Below are 17,098 nucleotides of genomic sequence, written 5' to 3'. Positions count from 1 at the left end.
TCTTCAGTAGTTGTGTACTCACCTGATGATGGCCGGACGTCTCTGGGCCGAAATATCGTGGCAGAATGTCGACGGGATCCGGCTGCATACCCGGAAATTATTAGAAGAATGTCCATTCCGTTCAACTGCTCTTCCAAGTCCTTTGCTGTCTCTGACAGAATTACAATGTCATCGGCGAACCTCAAAGTTTGTATTTCTTCTCCCTAGACTTTAATACCTACTCCTAATTTTTCTTCTGTTTCCTTTACTGCTTGCTCAATATACAGATTGAATAACATCGGGGAGAGGCTACAACCCTCTCTTACTCCCTTCCCAACAACTGCTTCACTTTCATGTCCCTCGACTCTTATAACTGCCATCTGGTTTCTGAAGCCTTTCGCTCCCTGTATTTTACCCCTGCCACCTTTAGAATTTGAAAGAGAGTATTCCAGTCAACATTGCCAAAAGCTTTCTCTAAGTCTACAAATGCTAGAAACGTAGGTTTGCCTTTCCTTAATCTTTCTTCTAAGATAAGTCGTTAGGTCAGTATTGCCTCACGCGTTGCAGTATTTCTACGGAATCCAAACTGATCTTCCCTGAGGTCGGTTTCTACTAGTTTTTCCATTCGTCTGTAAAGAATTAGAGTTAGTATTTTGCAGCTGTGGCTTATTAGACTGATTGTTCGGTAATTTTCACATCTGTCAACACCTGCTTTCTTTGGGATTTGAATTATTATGTTCTTCTTGAAGTCTGAGGGTATTTCGCCTGTTTCATACATCTTGCTCACCAGATGGTAGTGTTTTGTCAGGACTGGCTCTCCCAAGGCCGTCAGTAGTTCCAATGGAATGTTGTCTACTCCGGGGGCCTTGTTTCGACTGAGGTCTTTCAATGCTCTGCAAACTCTTCACGCAGTATCGCATCTCCCATGTCATCTTCATCTACATCCTCTTCCATTTCCATAATACTGTCCTCAAGTACATCGCCCTTGTATAGACCCTCTATATACTCCTTCCACCTTTCTGCTTTCCCTTCTTTGCTTAGAACTGGGTTTCCATCTGAGCTCTTCATGTTCGTACAAGTGGTTCTCTTATCTCCAAAGGTCTCTTTAATTTTCCTGTAGGCAGTATCTATCTTACCCCTAGTAAGATAAGCCTCTACATCCTTACATTTGTCCTCTAGCCATCCCTGCTTAGCCATTTTGCGCTTCCTGTCGATCTCATTATTGAGACGTTTGTATTCCTTTTTGTCTGCTTCACTTACTGCATTTTTATATTTTCTCCTTTCATCAATTAAATTTAATATTTCTTGTGTCACCCAAGGATTTCTACTAGCCCTCGTCTTTTTACCTACTTGATCCTCTGCTGCCTTCACTACTTCATGCCTCAAAGCTTCTTCTTCTACTGTATTTCTTTCCCCAATTCCTGTCAATTGTTCCCTTATGCTCTCCCTGAAACTCTGTACAACTTCTTGTTCTTTCAGTTTATCCAGGTCCCATCTCCTTAAATTCCCAAATTCTTTCAGTTTCTTAAGTTTTAATCTACAGGTCATAACCAATAGATTGTGGTCAGAGTCCACATCTGGCCCTGGAAATGCCTTACAATTTGAAACCTGGTTCCTAAATCTGTGTCTTACCATTATATAATCTATCTGATACCTTTTAGTATCTCCAGAGTTCTTCCATGTACACAACGTTCTTTCATGATTTTGAAACCAAATGTTAGCTATGATTAAGTTGTGCTCTGTGAAAAATTCTACCAGGTGGCTTCCTCTTTCATTTCTCTCCACCAATCCATATTCACCTACTACGTTTCCTTCTCTCCCTTTTCCTACAATCGAATTTCAGTCACCAATGACTATTAATTTATCGTCACCCTTCACTATCTGAATAATTTCTTTTATTTCACCATACGTTTCTTCAATATCTTCGTCATCTGCAGAGCTAGTTGGCATATAAACTTGTACTACTGTAGTAGGTGTGGGTTTCGCATCTATCTTGGCCACAATAATGCGTTCACTATGTTGTTTGTAGTAGCTTACCCGCATTCCTATTTTCCTATTCATTATTAAACCTACTCCTGCATTACCCCTATTTGATTTTGTGTTTATAACCCTGTAGTCACCTGACCAGAAGTCTTGTTCCTCCTGCCACCGAACTTCACTAATTCCCACTATATCTAACTTTAACCTGTCCATCTCCCTTTTTAAATGTTTTAACCTACCTGCCCGATTGAGTGATCTGACATTCCACGCTCCGATCCGTAGAACGCCAGTTTTCTTTTTCCTGATAACGACATCCTCTTGAGTAGTCCCCGCCTGGAGATACGAATGGGGGACTATTTTACCTCCGGAATATTTTACCCAAGAGGACGTCATCATCATTTAATCATTCAGTAAAGCTGCATGCACTCGGGAAAAATTACGGCCGTAGTTTCCCCTTGCTTTGAGCCGTTCGCAGTACCAGCAGAGCAATGCCGTTTTGGTTAGTGTTACAAGGCCATATCAGTCAATCATCCAGACTGTTGCCCCTGCAACTACTGAAAAGGCTGCTGCCCTTCTTCAGGAACCACACGTTTGTCTGGCCTCTCAACAGATACCCCTCCGTTGTGGTTGCACCTACGGTACCGCTATCTGTATCGCTGAGGCACGCAAGCCTCCCCACCAACGACAAGGTCCATGGTTCATGGGGGGAGGCAGGAAGGGATACAGGCATCAAATTGAAGTTTATGTTAAATACTGATATCTAAGGTCACGTGGCGGTGCAAATAATTTCGGCCTCAGTCAGTCAGTCAGTGCAACCAGAAGATACGGCCATGAGATCCAGTTATTCCGGTACTGGCAAGCCCACTCAACGAACGCTATTGGCTAACTATCCACATCGTATCGACGTGGTGGTGAAGCAGTAGAATGCATTTCTTGAAAGCGAGAAGCCGTGAGAAGTAATCTTGGCTAGGCCGCTGACCTTGGAGTCTTTGTTTTAACCTGCTGTTCAGCTCTGGGTGTGAGGAACGACCAGAACCGAGACTCCCCGACTGGATGAGTGGGTAGGCGGGGGACACACTTGTCACGGAAGTGGCGTCCAAAATCCACCAACACCAGGCCGCTGACTCACTCGGAGTTATTAATATCACCCACTAGAGAACCTGGCAGTGCTTCGTAATTGCTAAGTGTGTATAAGAATTGGATGTAGGTCCTAATCTCCTTCCTCCTTCCTCTTATCCTCCTCGCCCCTCCGTTTGTCCATTCCTTCTTCTCCCCGCGTCTCTGACCATCACCTTCCCATGCTCTTATGCCACACCGCCTCCATCCATCTGCTCCTGGCATCTCTCTGCCCATACACTCCCTCCTCTTCTTTATATTCATTTCCTCCCCCCCCCCCCCCTTATCGCTCCATCTTCTCCTCCCCCTTCCCTCTGACCTTATTTATTGTTATTGCAAGCAGAATCTTGATTGAAGATAGAAGTTAAAATGAATTGGTAAATCGGTTGGAACCATTAGTGCACAAGATATGTGAGACACCAACCCGGTTGCTGGATCTATTTAATGACAAAATTTTGTATCCCGCCTAGGAGGCGGCGCGTTGGGTAGGAACAGGAAAAGGAAAAGGTACTAATCTCTCGGTACTGCAAATACAGTTAAAGCACCTTTACTAGTGGATAAACATAATATGCAAACATATTCCATAACTTGCAAGGCGGTGCGAAGCAGAAGCGAAGTGCCCTGGCTGTCTGCACCTGATGAAATGGGCTGAAGCAGTCGCGCAGCTCGTAGTCCTCGACAGCACCGGCTAGAGGGCGCTGCCGTCTGTGTTCCTCGTAGTGCCAACTTGAGAAACTACTCCGTGGCATCGTTGCTACCGATACCACAAAAATTTCGCACGGTTTTATTCTACAAAGAGATTGGATTATTAAGTTAACCATAAATACAACTTCCCTGATTTCTGCTGGAAATAATTGCGAGAAGAGAAACATAACCACCCATTTTCGCAGCACATCTTAGCATGTTCTTTCTCGTAGCCGTTTCAAAAGCAAGTGTTTGTTGTATAACACGTCCCTAACTGCAGTGGTTTACACTGTGCGTCATCTATCAGTCAGTCAGATGGTCGAGGAACCACTCAACCGAATCGCTTCTTGAATTTGTGTGGACAGAATCAAAGCGCTGTCTAGACTCTTCGTCAGTCTCATTGACTCGACGATCATAAGCTAGCGTGCGTTGCGCGTGTGCCGATCGATATTTCGTACCAAAGAAATAAACCACGAACTGAAATCAACTTAATGTTTGCAACACACCAAATTACCACGAACAGACATCCATTTTGTTTTTGCAACACACCAAAGATATAATCGCCACCGATAACACACTGAAATATCGTTTTCAATTGTATTCGTTTTCGAAAAAATTAATATTCAACGCGGCATTTTTTGTTATAAAAATTTGCGACAGCAGAGCTGTGAGACTGAACATAACTATTATTGTTTTATGAAAACATGTGACAGCAGAACTGTCAAACTGACCGTTACACTTCTTTCATTGAGATTTTCATACAAAAGTACCGTCCCAATTTCCGACTATTCCGCAAGCTGTTCCAAAAATTTTCGTCATACAAATCTTGTCCTAACAACAAAAACAAAAAATCAATCAGATCGGTCGAGCCGTTCTCAAGTGATAATCTTTCGTACAAGCGGCAACTGATTCTTATTTATATAGACATACGTAATTAAGTTTATGCGGAACCCTCAGAATGTGACTTCCACTCGTACTTGTCCATTCTCTTTCTCAATTCGACAACAGTTAAGCATAAAGAGACTATAATTTGCAATACAACCATTAGAAATCATTAAAGGTTGGCTACATTGGGTGATCTATTTACATCCGGAATGTCAGTGAAAATCCGTCGGTAGTGGACAGAGACTCTGAATGCCCCAAGGCCTAGTAAGTAACTACTCACGCTCATCACCTCAGGCGGTTTTATCTTATCGAAGGTCTGCTCAGCGCTGCGCTGCGCACGTATCCGGGACGCCCATGACGTAATGTGACGCCCCCCCCCCCCCCCCCCACTAATCCCCTCTCCACTCGTCTACCCCATCCGAGCCTCCCGCCACGCCGCGCGCTGTATATCAACAGAGGCTCGCTTCGTCCTGGGAAGCTTCGGCAGTTTCAGGCACGCGACGCGGTGGGGGTAGTGGTGTGCTCTTACAAGTGCGTGGTCTCATTGTTGCTAGAGTTATACTGTGTGATTAATTTGTAAGGTTCCCTGCAATTGTCGAGGAAGGTGTAGGGGAAAGAACTTGGCAGCAAATAAAGGTAAGGACGTAGTGAAATAGATTGTGCGAATGTAAATCCATGTTATTTGATGGAAGAATAACACTGATGTCTTTTTTATTTATTTATTAATCTGTGATTTCGTATTGTAGTCACAGAACTGAGAAACTTTCTCCTACTTCCGACGCAACGCTGTAATGACAGGATTATTTGAATTTCATTGTTTTGCTAGACGTAAAATGGGGAAGAGTGTTGTTCCTAGAAGATAGTGTACCTAGAATATTTTGCTAGGAGCTTCAGGCTAGAGACAGACTTTAGAACCACATGAAGAAAAAAGCACTAGAGATCGCAATATGCAGTTCCCGCCATTTTCTACAGTTTTTGTTGTTGTTAGACATTAGGTTATGTTTTGTGCAGCACCTTTAAATATTTCGCGTTCTACACGTGTAACTGATGCGTACTATATTAAAGCTATTTGAAATCTACTGATATTCTTCAGCCACAGAATGTTACCGTGTTCGATTTTTGTATAAAAATCGCCTTTATCTTGCTGCAGTGCATTTTATTTGTTCCAGGAGGGTTTCGTCTCCTACTGTAAGGCATCTACAGGTGGAGTCCAGAATGATACAGGTTCATTTTGATATGCGGCATTTGTAGATTATAAAACGGTTTACGTCTTGTTTTATAATCTACAAATATCGCATATCGAAACGACTCTGTATCGTTCTAGATTTCACTGAAGATGCTTTAAAGTAAAAGAGGAAACGCGTCTGAAATAATATAAAATACAATGTAGCGAGAAAAAGGCGGTTTTTATTTCAAAAACGAATATTTCTGTGCTTGATGGCCACGCAAACAAACCTGTTAAAACGTTATTTATTTTTAAAACTGTTTATATGTCATAAGCCATACTTATTCGATGGTGCACCATTTTGTACCTTGAATCAGGAGGTCTCGTAGCGTGGAACATGTGTTACTTGCAAATGAATTGAGTTTCTTTCATGTCTTAACACTTTTACCTGGCATGAAAATGGAAACGAGTTTCAGTTCCAATAGCTTCTGTTTCAAAATAAGTTTTAACTTGTAACTGGTTTCTGATAATACCTCTGTTTGATTTCATTTCACTTATTGATTGTTGGGGTGTAGTATAGGAATAATGGAACAGATAGACTATTAAATACAGTACTGACAACATTTTCTCGACTGCAGTGGCTTTTAATTTCAGTCGAATTTTTGTTCGCAAGTACATGACCACTGCTCTATATTTTGAGGTCAATTTTAGTGGCAGAATATTTTCTTAGAATGACAGAGGATACGACGCTTCACTTCGAAGTTTGATAGCATTCGGCTTACCTGTAACCCCCAAAACGCCTTTAAAGACCTTAAAGGTGTTTGGGGGTTACAGGTAAGCTGAATGCTATCAAACTTCGAAGTGAAGCGTCGTATCCTCTGTCATTCTAAGAAAATATGATGCCACTAAAATAGACCTCAAAATATAGAGCAGTGGTCTTGTACTTGCGAACTGTACATGCCAACAAATACATGCCCCATACAGATACGGCCAATTCACAATGAGTTGCAATATCTTTTAGAGCGAGGATTACCGCTTAAAATCGATTCGACAAAACCAACTGAACTACTCAGTCTCCCCCCCCTCCTCCTCTACCTCCACTGCCTCCTCCCTCGGGAGGACTTTTAGAATCCAACATGGTCTAAATCAACTTTGGGACCGTCACATTCAATTCGTCGATTCGTGTTGGAAAACAGATTTCAATCGCTCGTGCAGTACAGATTGACAGGACCATCAGTACTCAAATCCAACTACTGTAGACTGGCAATGGCAAGGAATGTGTTTCTGAAAAAGAGAAATTTGTTAATATCGAGTGTAGATATAACTGTCAGGAAGTGTTTTTCGAAAGTATTTGTATGAAGTGTAGCCATGTATGGAAGTGAAACATTGACGATAAATATTTTGGACAAAAAGAGGTTAGAAACTTTAGAAATGTGGTGGTAAAGAAGAATGCTGAAGATTAGATGGGTAGATCACGTAACTAATGAGGAGGTGCTGAATAGAATGTGGGAGAAGAGGAATTTGTGGCGCAACTTGACTTGAAGAAGGGATCGTTTGGTAGAAAACGTTGTGAGGCACCAAGTGATCTCCAATGTAGTATTGAAGGGAAGCGCGGAGGGTAAAAATCGTTGCGGGAGACCAAGAGATGAATAGACTAAGCAGATTCAGAAGCATGTATGTTGCAGTAGTTACTCTGAGGTGAAGAGGGTTACACAGGATAGAGTAGCATGGTGAGCTGCGTCTGGAGTGAAGACCACAACAACAACAACAACAACAACAACTGATGTTTATTTAAGGCTAAGGCTTATAAACGTCGTAGTAAATGTAATTAAAAGTTGGTAAAAGCTACAAGAAGATTAAATAAATTAAAGTTCCTGAAAAGCTGAGGTATTTTTCAATCGCATCGGATTTTACTGGAATGTGTGAGGGATCCGGATATCCTTCGCACCATTACCATCAAGGATTTTGATCACTTTACCGACCACGTTGTCATGGCCAATGTCAGCAACGAAGATATTCTGCCGCCAAAGATGTGTGCGAGCATGGACAGTATAGACAGTCGTCGCCATTGAATAAGTACCGCGGAATAAGTTCCCCATCGGAACTGTTTTAATTTTATCACTAATCTTCCCCCAATCTGGATGCAGCATTCAATAATCATCTGAGTGTATTACTGCACCTACCGTGTAGCCACGTCTGTCTACAGCGAAACTGTATGAACAAAGAAGGTTCCAGGGAACATCGTAGCCCAGAGACATCAGCGGTGCGGAGCAGAAATAAGCTGCACGTTCCAGCACAATTCTCTTTCAGATCACGGCTACTAAAAAGAGTGGAGTAATGTAGATATATTTTTGAAACTTGCTAGGTACACTCTGTGCCGATGAAGGATACATAGACATTCAAGAGGCTACGCAGACGTTTTTGGTATTACATAAACAACATAGCAGAAATATTTAAAATTTTATTAATTCATGAGTGATAAGTGAATATAAGACCATTAAAAGTATCGTACCCATTGTGAGTATATCTCGTTGCTTTGTCCATAGCATCCTTGGTCACGATGTGTTTTCCAACTTCTAGACATGTTACAAGGAGGAAACATCACCGAGAAATGACGTGTTTCTACCAGAGTGCTAGAGTTGTTTCTTCGAACCATTGCTATTATCTGTGTTAGTTGGAACCGACAGTGAACACTCACCGCAGTGTTTCGCACACTTTGTTCCAGAGGATGGTCCCGGACTGGTGGACTCTGTTCACGTCGGCGGTGGCTGGCCTGCTGGTGCTGGCCGCCTTCCGCTGGTACCGCTACCACACGCACTTTGCGCGTCGCGGCCTGCCCTACGCACCGCCGCTGCCCTTCGTCGGAAACATGCTGGACGCGCTGATCGGCAGGTGGTCCCTGACTGATCACGTGATCGTACTGTACAACAAGTTCCAGAAACATCGATATGCGGGAGTCTACTTCTTCGGGAACCCCCTCGTCATGGTGAGGGATCCGGAAATCCTTCGCACCATTACCATCAAGGATTTTGATCACTTTACCGACCACCTTGACATGGCCAATGTCGACAAGGAAGATATTCTGCTGCAAAAGATGTTAATCGCCTTGAAAGGTAAGATCAATAATGACAAATCGATCTTCTTTCAGTTAGTATTGTTTATATGCCAAACTCCCAAGGCTGTGAAAGCTGTTCACGTTACATAAAACTAGTAACCGAGAAGTGTGTCTTGATGGCCTAGACCAGCAGTGGCCAAGAATTCGGCTCGTGGCCCGTGCCATCGAACTCAACCTAACTGGCACGTTTCCCCCACCACCACGCCACGCTGTTTGATCGTGGGGTGGGGGAAGCTGCACAAGACTCTGTTTCACTCGTATATTTCACATTTCTCGACAACATAGATAAAAAAAACTAATTTTCAGCACTGTTTATTGGTGTGCTGAGGACATAAGATTTTCATCTAGTACAGATTGTCGGCATACGGACAGACACAGATAATTTCCCAGATTTTCACCACCAGGTTGCCAAGTAATGTGATTTATTTAGTTGCATAATCGAAAAAACTTCTTCGACACATGTATGTCTATCGAAATGTCGTAACACTTTTGCAGCCTCATTATGGAGACGTGGAAACTCTACCTGAGGAAAGCAAGCCATGAGGACTTTGTGTCTTCTGGTTCTGATAATTTTCCGCTTCAACTCCACCTGTTCCCGACGTGATGTAATGTCGGAAGCTAATAGCTTTTCATTGGGTACTGGCTAATACAGGCAACGCCTTTTGATCTCGTGTGTTTCACAGGCTGATTGAATGGAGGTATCTGGTCTTTATTATATTTCGTGTAATTGTAGGCCTCTCGTTGATTGCTTTCCACGAGCCCTCTCTTTGTTCCTCGTAGCTCAATAATGGCTACCGTGCCCACGCCAAGGTTTGCTCGAGCAACAGATACAGAAGATGCTCTGTTAGAGACAGAAAGTGTCGTGCTTACTTGTCAGAAGCACAGATGCTTCATTTATTGATAGAAGCTGATCATGAATGTTCTTCAGCTGCGAACTGAAAAGTGTAGTTTCAGCTAACAGCGTGTTTTCTTGAGCACTGTGTTTTAGAAGGATTAACATGTCTTTCAAATGTAGAAACGAAAAAGAAATTTTTTGTTGAGTTTTTGTCGAATTCACTTGGCAAATACAGAGGAGAAATTTCACTCCTCGAATGAAAAGAACTTATGAGTGTTTTTTGACAATAAAATAGACTAGAATAAGATCAGGACTCCAAAAATCTGTCGTGTCAAATGTGTAACATTATGAACTGGCTGACTAAAACGATCTTGTCCCACGCCTGTTTGCATCCTGCGAAATGGCGGGAACCTAAGGATCATGCAACCGGCTGCTGATTATGCTTGACAAATATATTTCCAATTAGTTCATAGCCCAAACATACTGTAGATACCCGTCTGTAAATATCAGCAATTCGACTAATTCCTCATAGACCCCAACTCCCCATACTAACTCGACCACACGACAAAAACGTAGCCGAAGATTATGAAAGTGTTAAAGATATTAATGAATTAGAACAACAGAGTGATCCAGACTTTCTGGAAGGCGTTCTCTACAAATCAACCTCACTTTCTGACATACGAGGATTTGATGGATTTTGGCTGCTGAATAAAATCAGAAGGTTGACGCCTGTTCAACGAGCTTGAAAGGGGTTTTACCACACAACGGAAGTACGTTTCCATCCATTTTTATGGCCCATGCAGTTGTTATTGAGGAAAATTACATGAACATGCTTTTCTTTCTGTCAAGTATCCGTTATTATGACTGTTCATGGTAGATACGTGCAGATATTAAAGTGATACTTATTCTGCTTCTATTACAACTTGGTTATACAAAATTTTGCAGCTTCTTGTGCATGTGTGATAGCAAAGACAGAAGCAATCATTTTATTAAGTAAATCTGGCCAAAGAGAGTGCCGTTGTACCTAGGACAGGTAATCGTTGTTCATCAACCACTTGTAAGTGCTGACAAAATGTTACTGCCTCCATTACGTATCAAAATATGTTTGATTGAGAATTTTGTGAAATCAGTGGAGCGTGACAAGAAAGCATTTCTCTTCCCAAAAACCAAATACCGGAAGATGACAGAAGCGGAAATAAAAGAGGGAATATTTGTTGGTCCTCTAATTACACATCTTATGAATGATTCACACACTGAAAGCCTTTTAAATATGCAAGAATCGGCTGCATGGAACTCTTTTAAAAAAGTTGTCATAAACGTGGGAAACTGCAGGCCTGAACATTACTGAGAACTAGTCAGGGAGTTGACTGAGAACTACAAGGCCATGGATTGTAATACGTTGTTGAAAACACATTTGTTGGTCTCCTATCTTGATTTATTCTTTGAGAACCTCGGCGCTGTCAGCGATGAACATGGCGACCGTTTCCAACTACGCATAGCTGAAATGCAAAAACGCTACTAGAGGAAATTTAGTCGAAATATGTCGGCTGATACTCGAGGTAGATGTTGCTCAAACGAAATGTAGTCGAAAAATCTGCTTCACATCAATTTTGGGTAGGTACAATGTATTCCAGCTAAGATTTTACATTTACTCAAATGAGTGTTATCAACGAGGCGAGCAGAGAGATGGAGCCTCGTACACTTCAATCATATCACCAGTGTTGGTGTCATCCTTCGACATTAACATCCTTAAGACGACCCACTCTAAGTGATAGTAGGTTTTTATTCGCTTAAATAAATGAGATTCGGAATGGTTACTGTCACAAACCCATTCACTTCTTAATACTGTGGATTGCTGTGGTGACATCTGCAACATGATAATTCATATTTGGAAGTTTCCTAGCAATAGTGGTCAGGCTATTAGAGAAACGTTTTCTTACAAACTGTAAAACAGTTTTACAGTCACCTGCGTCGCAACACGCCAGTGGTTCTTTCCCCGGTTACCTAAAAGCGTTAGTACCTTAGCAGCTTCTGTTGAGACCATTTTGGAGACGAACAGGAGCTTGCTCAGAAGAATAACACTGAGTCTTCTCTCATCTTAGGAAAGGAATGGCACGACATGCGGACCACGCTCAGCCCGGCATTCACTACTACCAAGATAAAGAATATGTTCGTGCTGATGACAGAGATTGGACAGCAAATGATCAGTTTTCTTTCTGAGAAGACAGCTGAACACAAAGGTGAGTAATTACTCCATTAGGGTGATTTCTTAATCAGATATATTCTAGAGTAGCATAAGAAGGAGAAACATGCACTCAACATAATATCAAATGAAACCTAATGGTATTAGTAAATATTAATCGGAGAGAATCCACGGTGCGCAAATGTCAGTCTATAACATCCAAGACGTACTCATCAGCACTGAGGACTGGTGATCTGAATGTCAACACAAGAACCTTCACGTCCACAGACTGTTCGTCGAATCGTTTCGGCGACTCGACAGCTGTAGTGTGGTGTATTGTTTTGCAGAAGACGCAGGTCGCGTGTGGGAGTGCATCGTGAGTGCACGACCAGACATCACACTTCTGCATCCGTCCCACGTACGAATTCCGACATAACATTTCCGTTCAACAGCTCCTGCTACTTTACCTCACTTTCAATGCGGGTAACAATGTAATCAGCAAATCTTATCATTCGTATCGTTTCACCCGAAATTTTAACTCCCCTCTTGCACCTTTATCTGCTTCACTGCTTCATCAATGGGTGGATTGATGAGTAAGGGTGAAAGAGTGCATCCTTATCTTACACCCTTCTTATCCGACCACATCGTTCTTCGTTTTTCATTGTTAATTTTCACTCTTGGTTGTTTTAAAACATGTATCTTACCCATTTTCCCCGTAACTGACTACCGTTTTTTGTGAGAATTTCGAAAATGCTGCGCCCTGTTACACTGTCAAACGCTTTTTCTAACTCGACAGATGATATGATTTTCTTAAGTCATGCATCCGTTATCGAGTGCAAGTCAGAACAGCCACTCTTTTGTCTTCATGTTTCGTAAAGTCAAACTGATCACAGTCTAACATATAATTGAATTTTCTTTTCTGTTCCTGCGTATTCTTCTTAGGAAATTGGATACATGAGCTGTTGAACTGATTGAACGAGAATTGTCATACCTATCTGTCCATCTTGTTTGTGTGGATGGTAATTTTCCGAATGTCAGGTGATATGAATCAAGTCTCATAAAGTCTACATACCTAGCTGAATAGTTTGTCGCCACTGCCCTCAATAATTTTAGAACGGCCGTAGGACTGTTATCTGTCCTTTGCACTTTACTTTATTCTAAGTCTTTCAAAATCCTGTTAACTTCTGACTCTATTGCTGGATCTCATGTGTCTTCCATATCGGCGTCCATTTCTTCTTCTGTCACATCAGACATGTCTTTCTCTCATAAAAGAGTCCAGTGTACTCTTTCCACCTACCTGCTCTTTCCGCTGCGTTGGGCAGTGGAGTTCGCATTGTACTGTTAGTATTGCCGCCTTTGCTTTTAATTTCACCGAACTTTGTCATGACATCTCTGTATCTTACACAGTTATCTCACAATGATGATGTTTCTGACCCCCTCAGCTTCTCTCTTGGGCCTTAAACCGGTCCAACCCATCCCTGAACAATTATTTGTTTCCCAACATATTTGTACGGGGTCCCCTTTTTCTAGTATTGACGAGAATTTCTCCTTTAAGAATGTTGGTAACTCTTCTTGAGCATCTTGGACAATTAATGCAGCTGAATGGAGCCTTTGTGTAACCACTAAAGTAATATCAAAGAACCCAAATGTCATGCTGGAAACAGCAAATAATTTGGAAAGAAAGTATTTTCATCTTGGGCAACCCTAAAACTCATTGAGTAATACAACAAATAATTTTAAGTATCTAGTTGAGACGGTATAAGCTATTGAGCATAGTTGCTTTTATTTCCACAAGGTTCCAGTGGAAACGACGTCCTGACACTGGAGATGAAGGAATTTTTCACTCGTGTTACCAACGACGTAATAGCTACCACAGCTTTTGGTGTCAGGGTGGACTCACTGTCGGAACCCAACAACACTTTCTACAGCATGGGCCGTGCTATGAGCAACGTGAAAGCGCTTGTTGCTTTTGGTTACTTTGTCTCTCCGAAGCTCATGAAGGTAGGCATTTTATTCAAACGCACAGTACATAGGTTCAACATCGCCCGTCCATTAATGTAATTTCTCTGTTTCACGCACGGTAGCTGCTGAACATTCCGTTCTTCGACCGAAGGGCGGAGCAATACTTCAGGTCGGTGGTTGCAGATACTATCAAGACGCGAGATAAAGAGGGAATCGTCCGTCCTGATGTTATCCAGCTGTTGATGCAGGCTAGGAGGGGTGAACTAAAGGCAGAAGACGACGAAGAAAACGGCACCAGTGGAGGCCGGCGTATGAGTAAGTACAGGCCGTTGGCGTCCAACCATCAAATTCATGGAAGTCTGCCACTGGACGGGAGTCGGTATGCAGCAAAATATGACATTTCAGTTCTTATGCCTGTAAAAATTTTTTGAGTTTCTACTTAAAATCCTCTACAATTCTTTAAGAAATTCTATTCAGAAATACCTTTCTCGTTCATCTAAATTATACGTGCGCTCAGTAAAAAATCACCTACCTTACGGTGTGTTCGTATTCAAACCTCCGCATTTCCGAAAACATGAGATACAGAAGTCGGTCATTTCACTCGTTTGCAGCAGAAACTTTGATATTTCCGTTAGTATCATCGTCATAAAAACCAGCTATGTTTACTGTCCGTTTTTTGATCTGTGATTTACTGTTTTGAGTCCTGATGCTAAGAACATTGGAGGACACTTTGATAGATAATGCAAAGAAACTTTAGCAGTGCTATAGCATGGAAATAAAACATAATTTAAATAATTTGCAGTTAAGGAAGCATGCTTATAGGCAACACGTTTACATCGATTATCAAGTGATAACAATCCTCCACATTTTGATTGTTTAATCGGTCCTAAGTTGTAGGGCCAAGAATGGAAAGCTCTAACTATTGGAGTTATTAAACTTCCTGGCAGATTAAAACTGTGTGCCCGACCGAGACTCGAACTCGGGACCTTTGCCTTTCGCGGGCAAGTGCTCTACCAACTGAGCTACCGAGCATTGGAGTTATTTATCATCACGAAAACGCTATCCGAGAAGTAGTAATGTAAGCAATTCAACCAGATCATAACGCTTTGAGATATTTTACCTAATGAAATTTCTTCACGGTCGTACTCAGAAAAAAATGAGTTATTTAATGAGGCCACGTGAGTAGATTAAAGGTTCTGCGTTGTTCCTGTTGTTAATACCTCGAAAAGTGTATATGGACAGCATACGGGCAATGTGTGAATGCACGAGACTCAGTATCAGTTGAATTTAACAACAAGAATGCACGGGCAACAAAAGGAAGAAAGCTTCTGTGTAAACAAGAAGGACCGGGAGATGGCCCGGATTATTCTGCTGGACACGTTTTGATTATAAAATCAGAATTATTTGTGAATTTTCATAACAAATTACTATAATCGAATTTTGTAGTATTCCACATTTTCAGTGTGATACATATCTTTGCCCCAGAAACCACTTAACCACGATATTCAGAACTTCAGAAATGCTACAGAACGTTGGTGGCAGCTGTTCAATTAGAACCGCGGCAAGTACTGGCCGTTCTCTGAGTTAGGCAGAGTTCCGTAGAAATATTCCCAGTTAAAAACGGCTTAACGGAAAAAATCATAAATATGTTACCAACAAGAAAAAAATATTGATTCTAGTTCAGTGAAATAAAAATACCTGTTGAAAATAGCAGTCAAAATTTAAAAACTCCATCTGCAACAAATCTAGAGATAAAGATACATAACTATGGCAGGTGGTGACACCCATGGTCTGTGCGTAGCGTCTTTGATTAGAATCAAAATGTAATCGGTATTGGGTTCGAACCCCGCCACAGCTTAAATTTTCAATAGAAAGTTATCTGCACTGGCAGCCGAAGACTCCCGGCATAAGAAGTCGCCCTCATTCTACCAACGGCTTTGTCTAAGAGGATCGAGGAACGGACAGAGATTCGGGACACTCTCTTGCCTTGGAGTGGGAAACTGCCCCTAAAGGCGGAAGAATCGGCTATCATCAGCTGCCTGAGGATGCAGAACGCAATGGAAACCACTGCTTTAAAGACACATAATGTTTATTGACATGACATGTGGCCTTTATTGAAAAAGTGTCATGATAATCTCTCCATTGGCAAAAGATTCCGGAATAGTCCCCCATTTGGATCTCCTGGAGCTGACTCACAAGGGGGAGGTGACCATCAGAAAAAGATAGAATAACCAACGAAAGGATAACGTTCTACGTGTCGGTGCATGAAATGTCAGGTTTTTGCACATGCTAAGGAAGCTAGAAAATCTGAAAATGGAAATGCAAAGGCTCAGTCTAGATATGCTGGGGATCAGTGAAGTAAAATGAAGAGCAGACCAAGTACAGGGAAACATCAACAGTAGCAGAAAATGGTGTAACGGGAGTGTGGTTCGTTATGAATAGGAAGGTAGAGCAGAGAGTGTGCTACAATGAACAGTCCAGAGATGAAGTTGATCTCATCAGAATCGACAACAAACCAGCATCGACGACGATAGTTCAAGTACACCTGCTGAAGTCACAAACTGAAGATAAAGAGATAGAGAAAGTATATGGGGATACTAAACGTGTAATTCACTACGTAAAGAGAGATGAAATTCTAATAGTCATGAGGGACTGCAGTGCGGTTGTAGGAAAAGCGGTAGAAGAAAGGGGTTACAGCGGAATATGGGATTGGCACTGCGAATGAGAGAGGAGAGAGGCTGATCGACTTCTGCAATAAATTTCAGCTAATAACTGCGAATACTCTGTTCAAGAATCAAGGGAGCAGGAGGTATACTTGCAAAAGGCCGGAAGATATCGAAAGACTTCAGTTAGATTACATAATGGTCGGGTAGAGATTCCGAAATCAGACACTGGATTGAAAGACGTACCTAAAAGCAAATATAGATTCAAGTCACAATTTCCTAGTGATGAAGAATAGACTGAAGTTTAAGAGACTACTCAGAAAGAATCAAAACGCAAAGAAGTGGGATACGGAAGTACTAAGGAATGAAGAGATACGCTTGACCTTCTCTTTGGCTATAGTGACTGCGATAAAGAATAGCTCTGTAGGCAGGTCAATTGAAGAGGAATGGATGCCTCTGAAAAGGGCAGTTACAGAAATCGGAAAAGACATAGGTGCCAAGAAGGAAACTGCGAAGAAACCATGGGTAACAG

At 41.9% G+C, this 17,098-nt stretch overlaps 1 protein-coding gene and 1 non-coding gene across 3 annotated transcripts in view; one reads left to right on the top strand and one right to left on the bottom strand.

Moving 5' to 3' along the window:
• The window catches only part of LOC126335586 (cytochrome P450 9e2-like), a 142,740-nt gene that overhangs the window by 100,517 nt on the left and 25,125 nt on the right, over window positions 1-17,098 (top strand). The window contains exons 1-5 of one of the 2 annotated variants that reach the window (XM_049999020.1): window positions 5,058-5,280; window positions 8,535-8,922; window positions 11,862-11,999; window positions 13,737-13,942; window positions 14,026-14,218. In XM_049999020.1, coding sequence (XP_049854977.1) covers window positions 8,538-8,922; window positions 11,862-11,999; window positions 13,737-13,942; window positions 14,026-14,218 — 922 coding nt within the window. In that variant the 5' untranslated portion in view covers window positions 5,058-5,280; window positions 8,535-8,537. Of the gene's footprint in view, window positions 1-5,057; window positions 5,281-8,534; window positions 8,923-11,861; window positions 12,000-13,736; window positions 13,943-14,025; window positions 14,219-17,098 lie in introns of those variants that run through there. The other variant, XM_049999021.1, reaches the window with a different exon arrangement.
• On the bottom strand, window positions 14,862-14,935 carry Trnas-cga (transfer RNA serine (anticodon CGA)). Its single transcript has one exon. It is a non-coding gene; the product is annotated as a tRNA-Ser (tRNA).

This window comes from Schistocerca gregaria, chromosome 2 (assembly GCF_023897955.1).
Source record: "Schistocerca gregaria isolate iqSchGreg1 chromosome 2, iqSchGreg1.2, whole genome shotgun sequence".
Lineage (NCBI taxonomy): Eukaryota > Metazoa > Arthropoda > Insecta > Orthoptera > Acrididae > Schistocerca > Schistocerca gregaria.
This window is presented reverse-complemented; position numbering and strand designations above follow the sequence as displayed.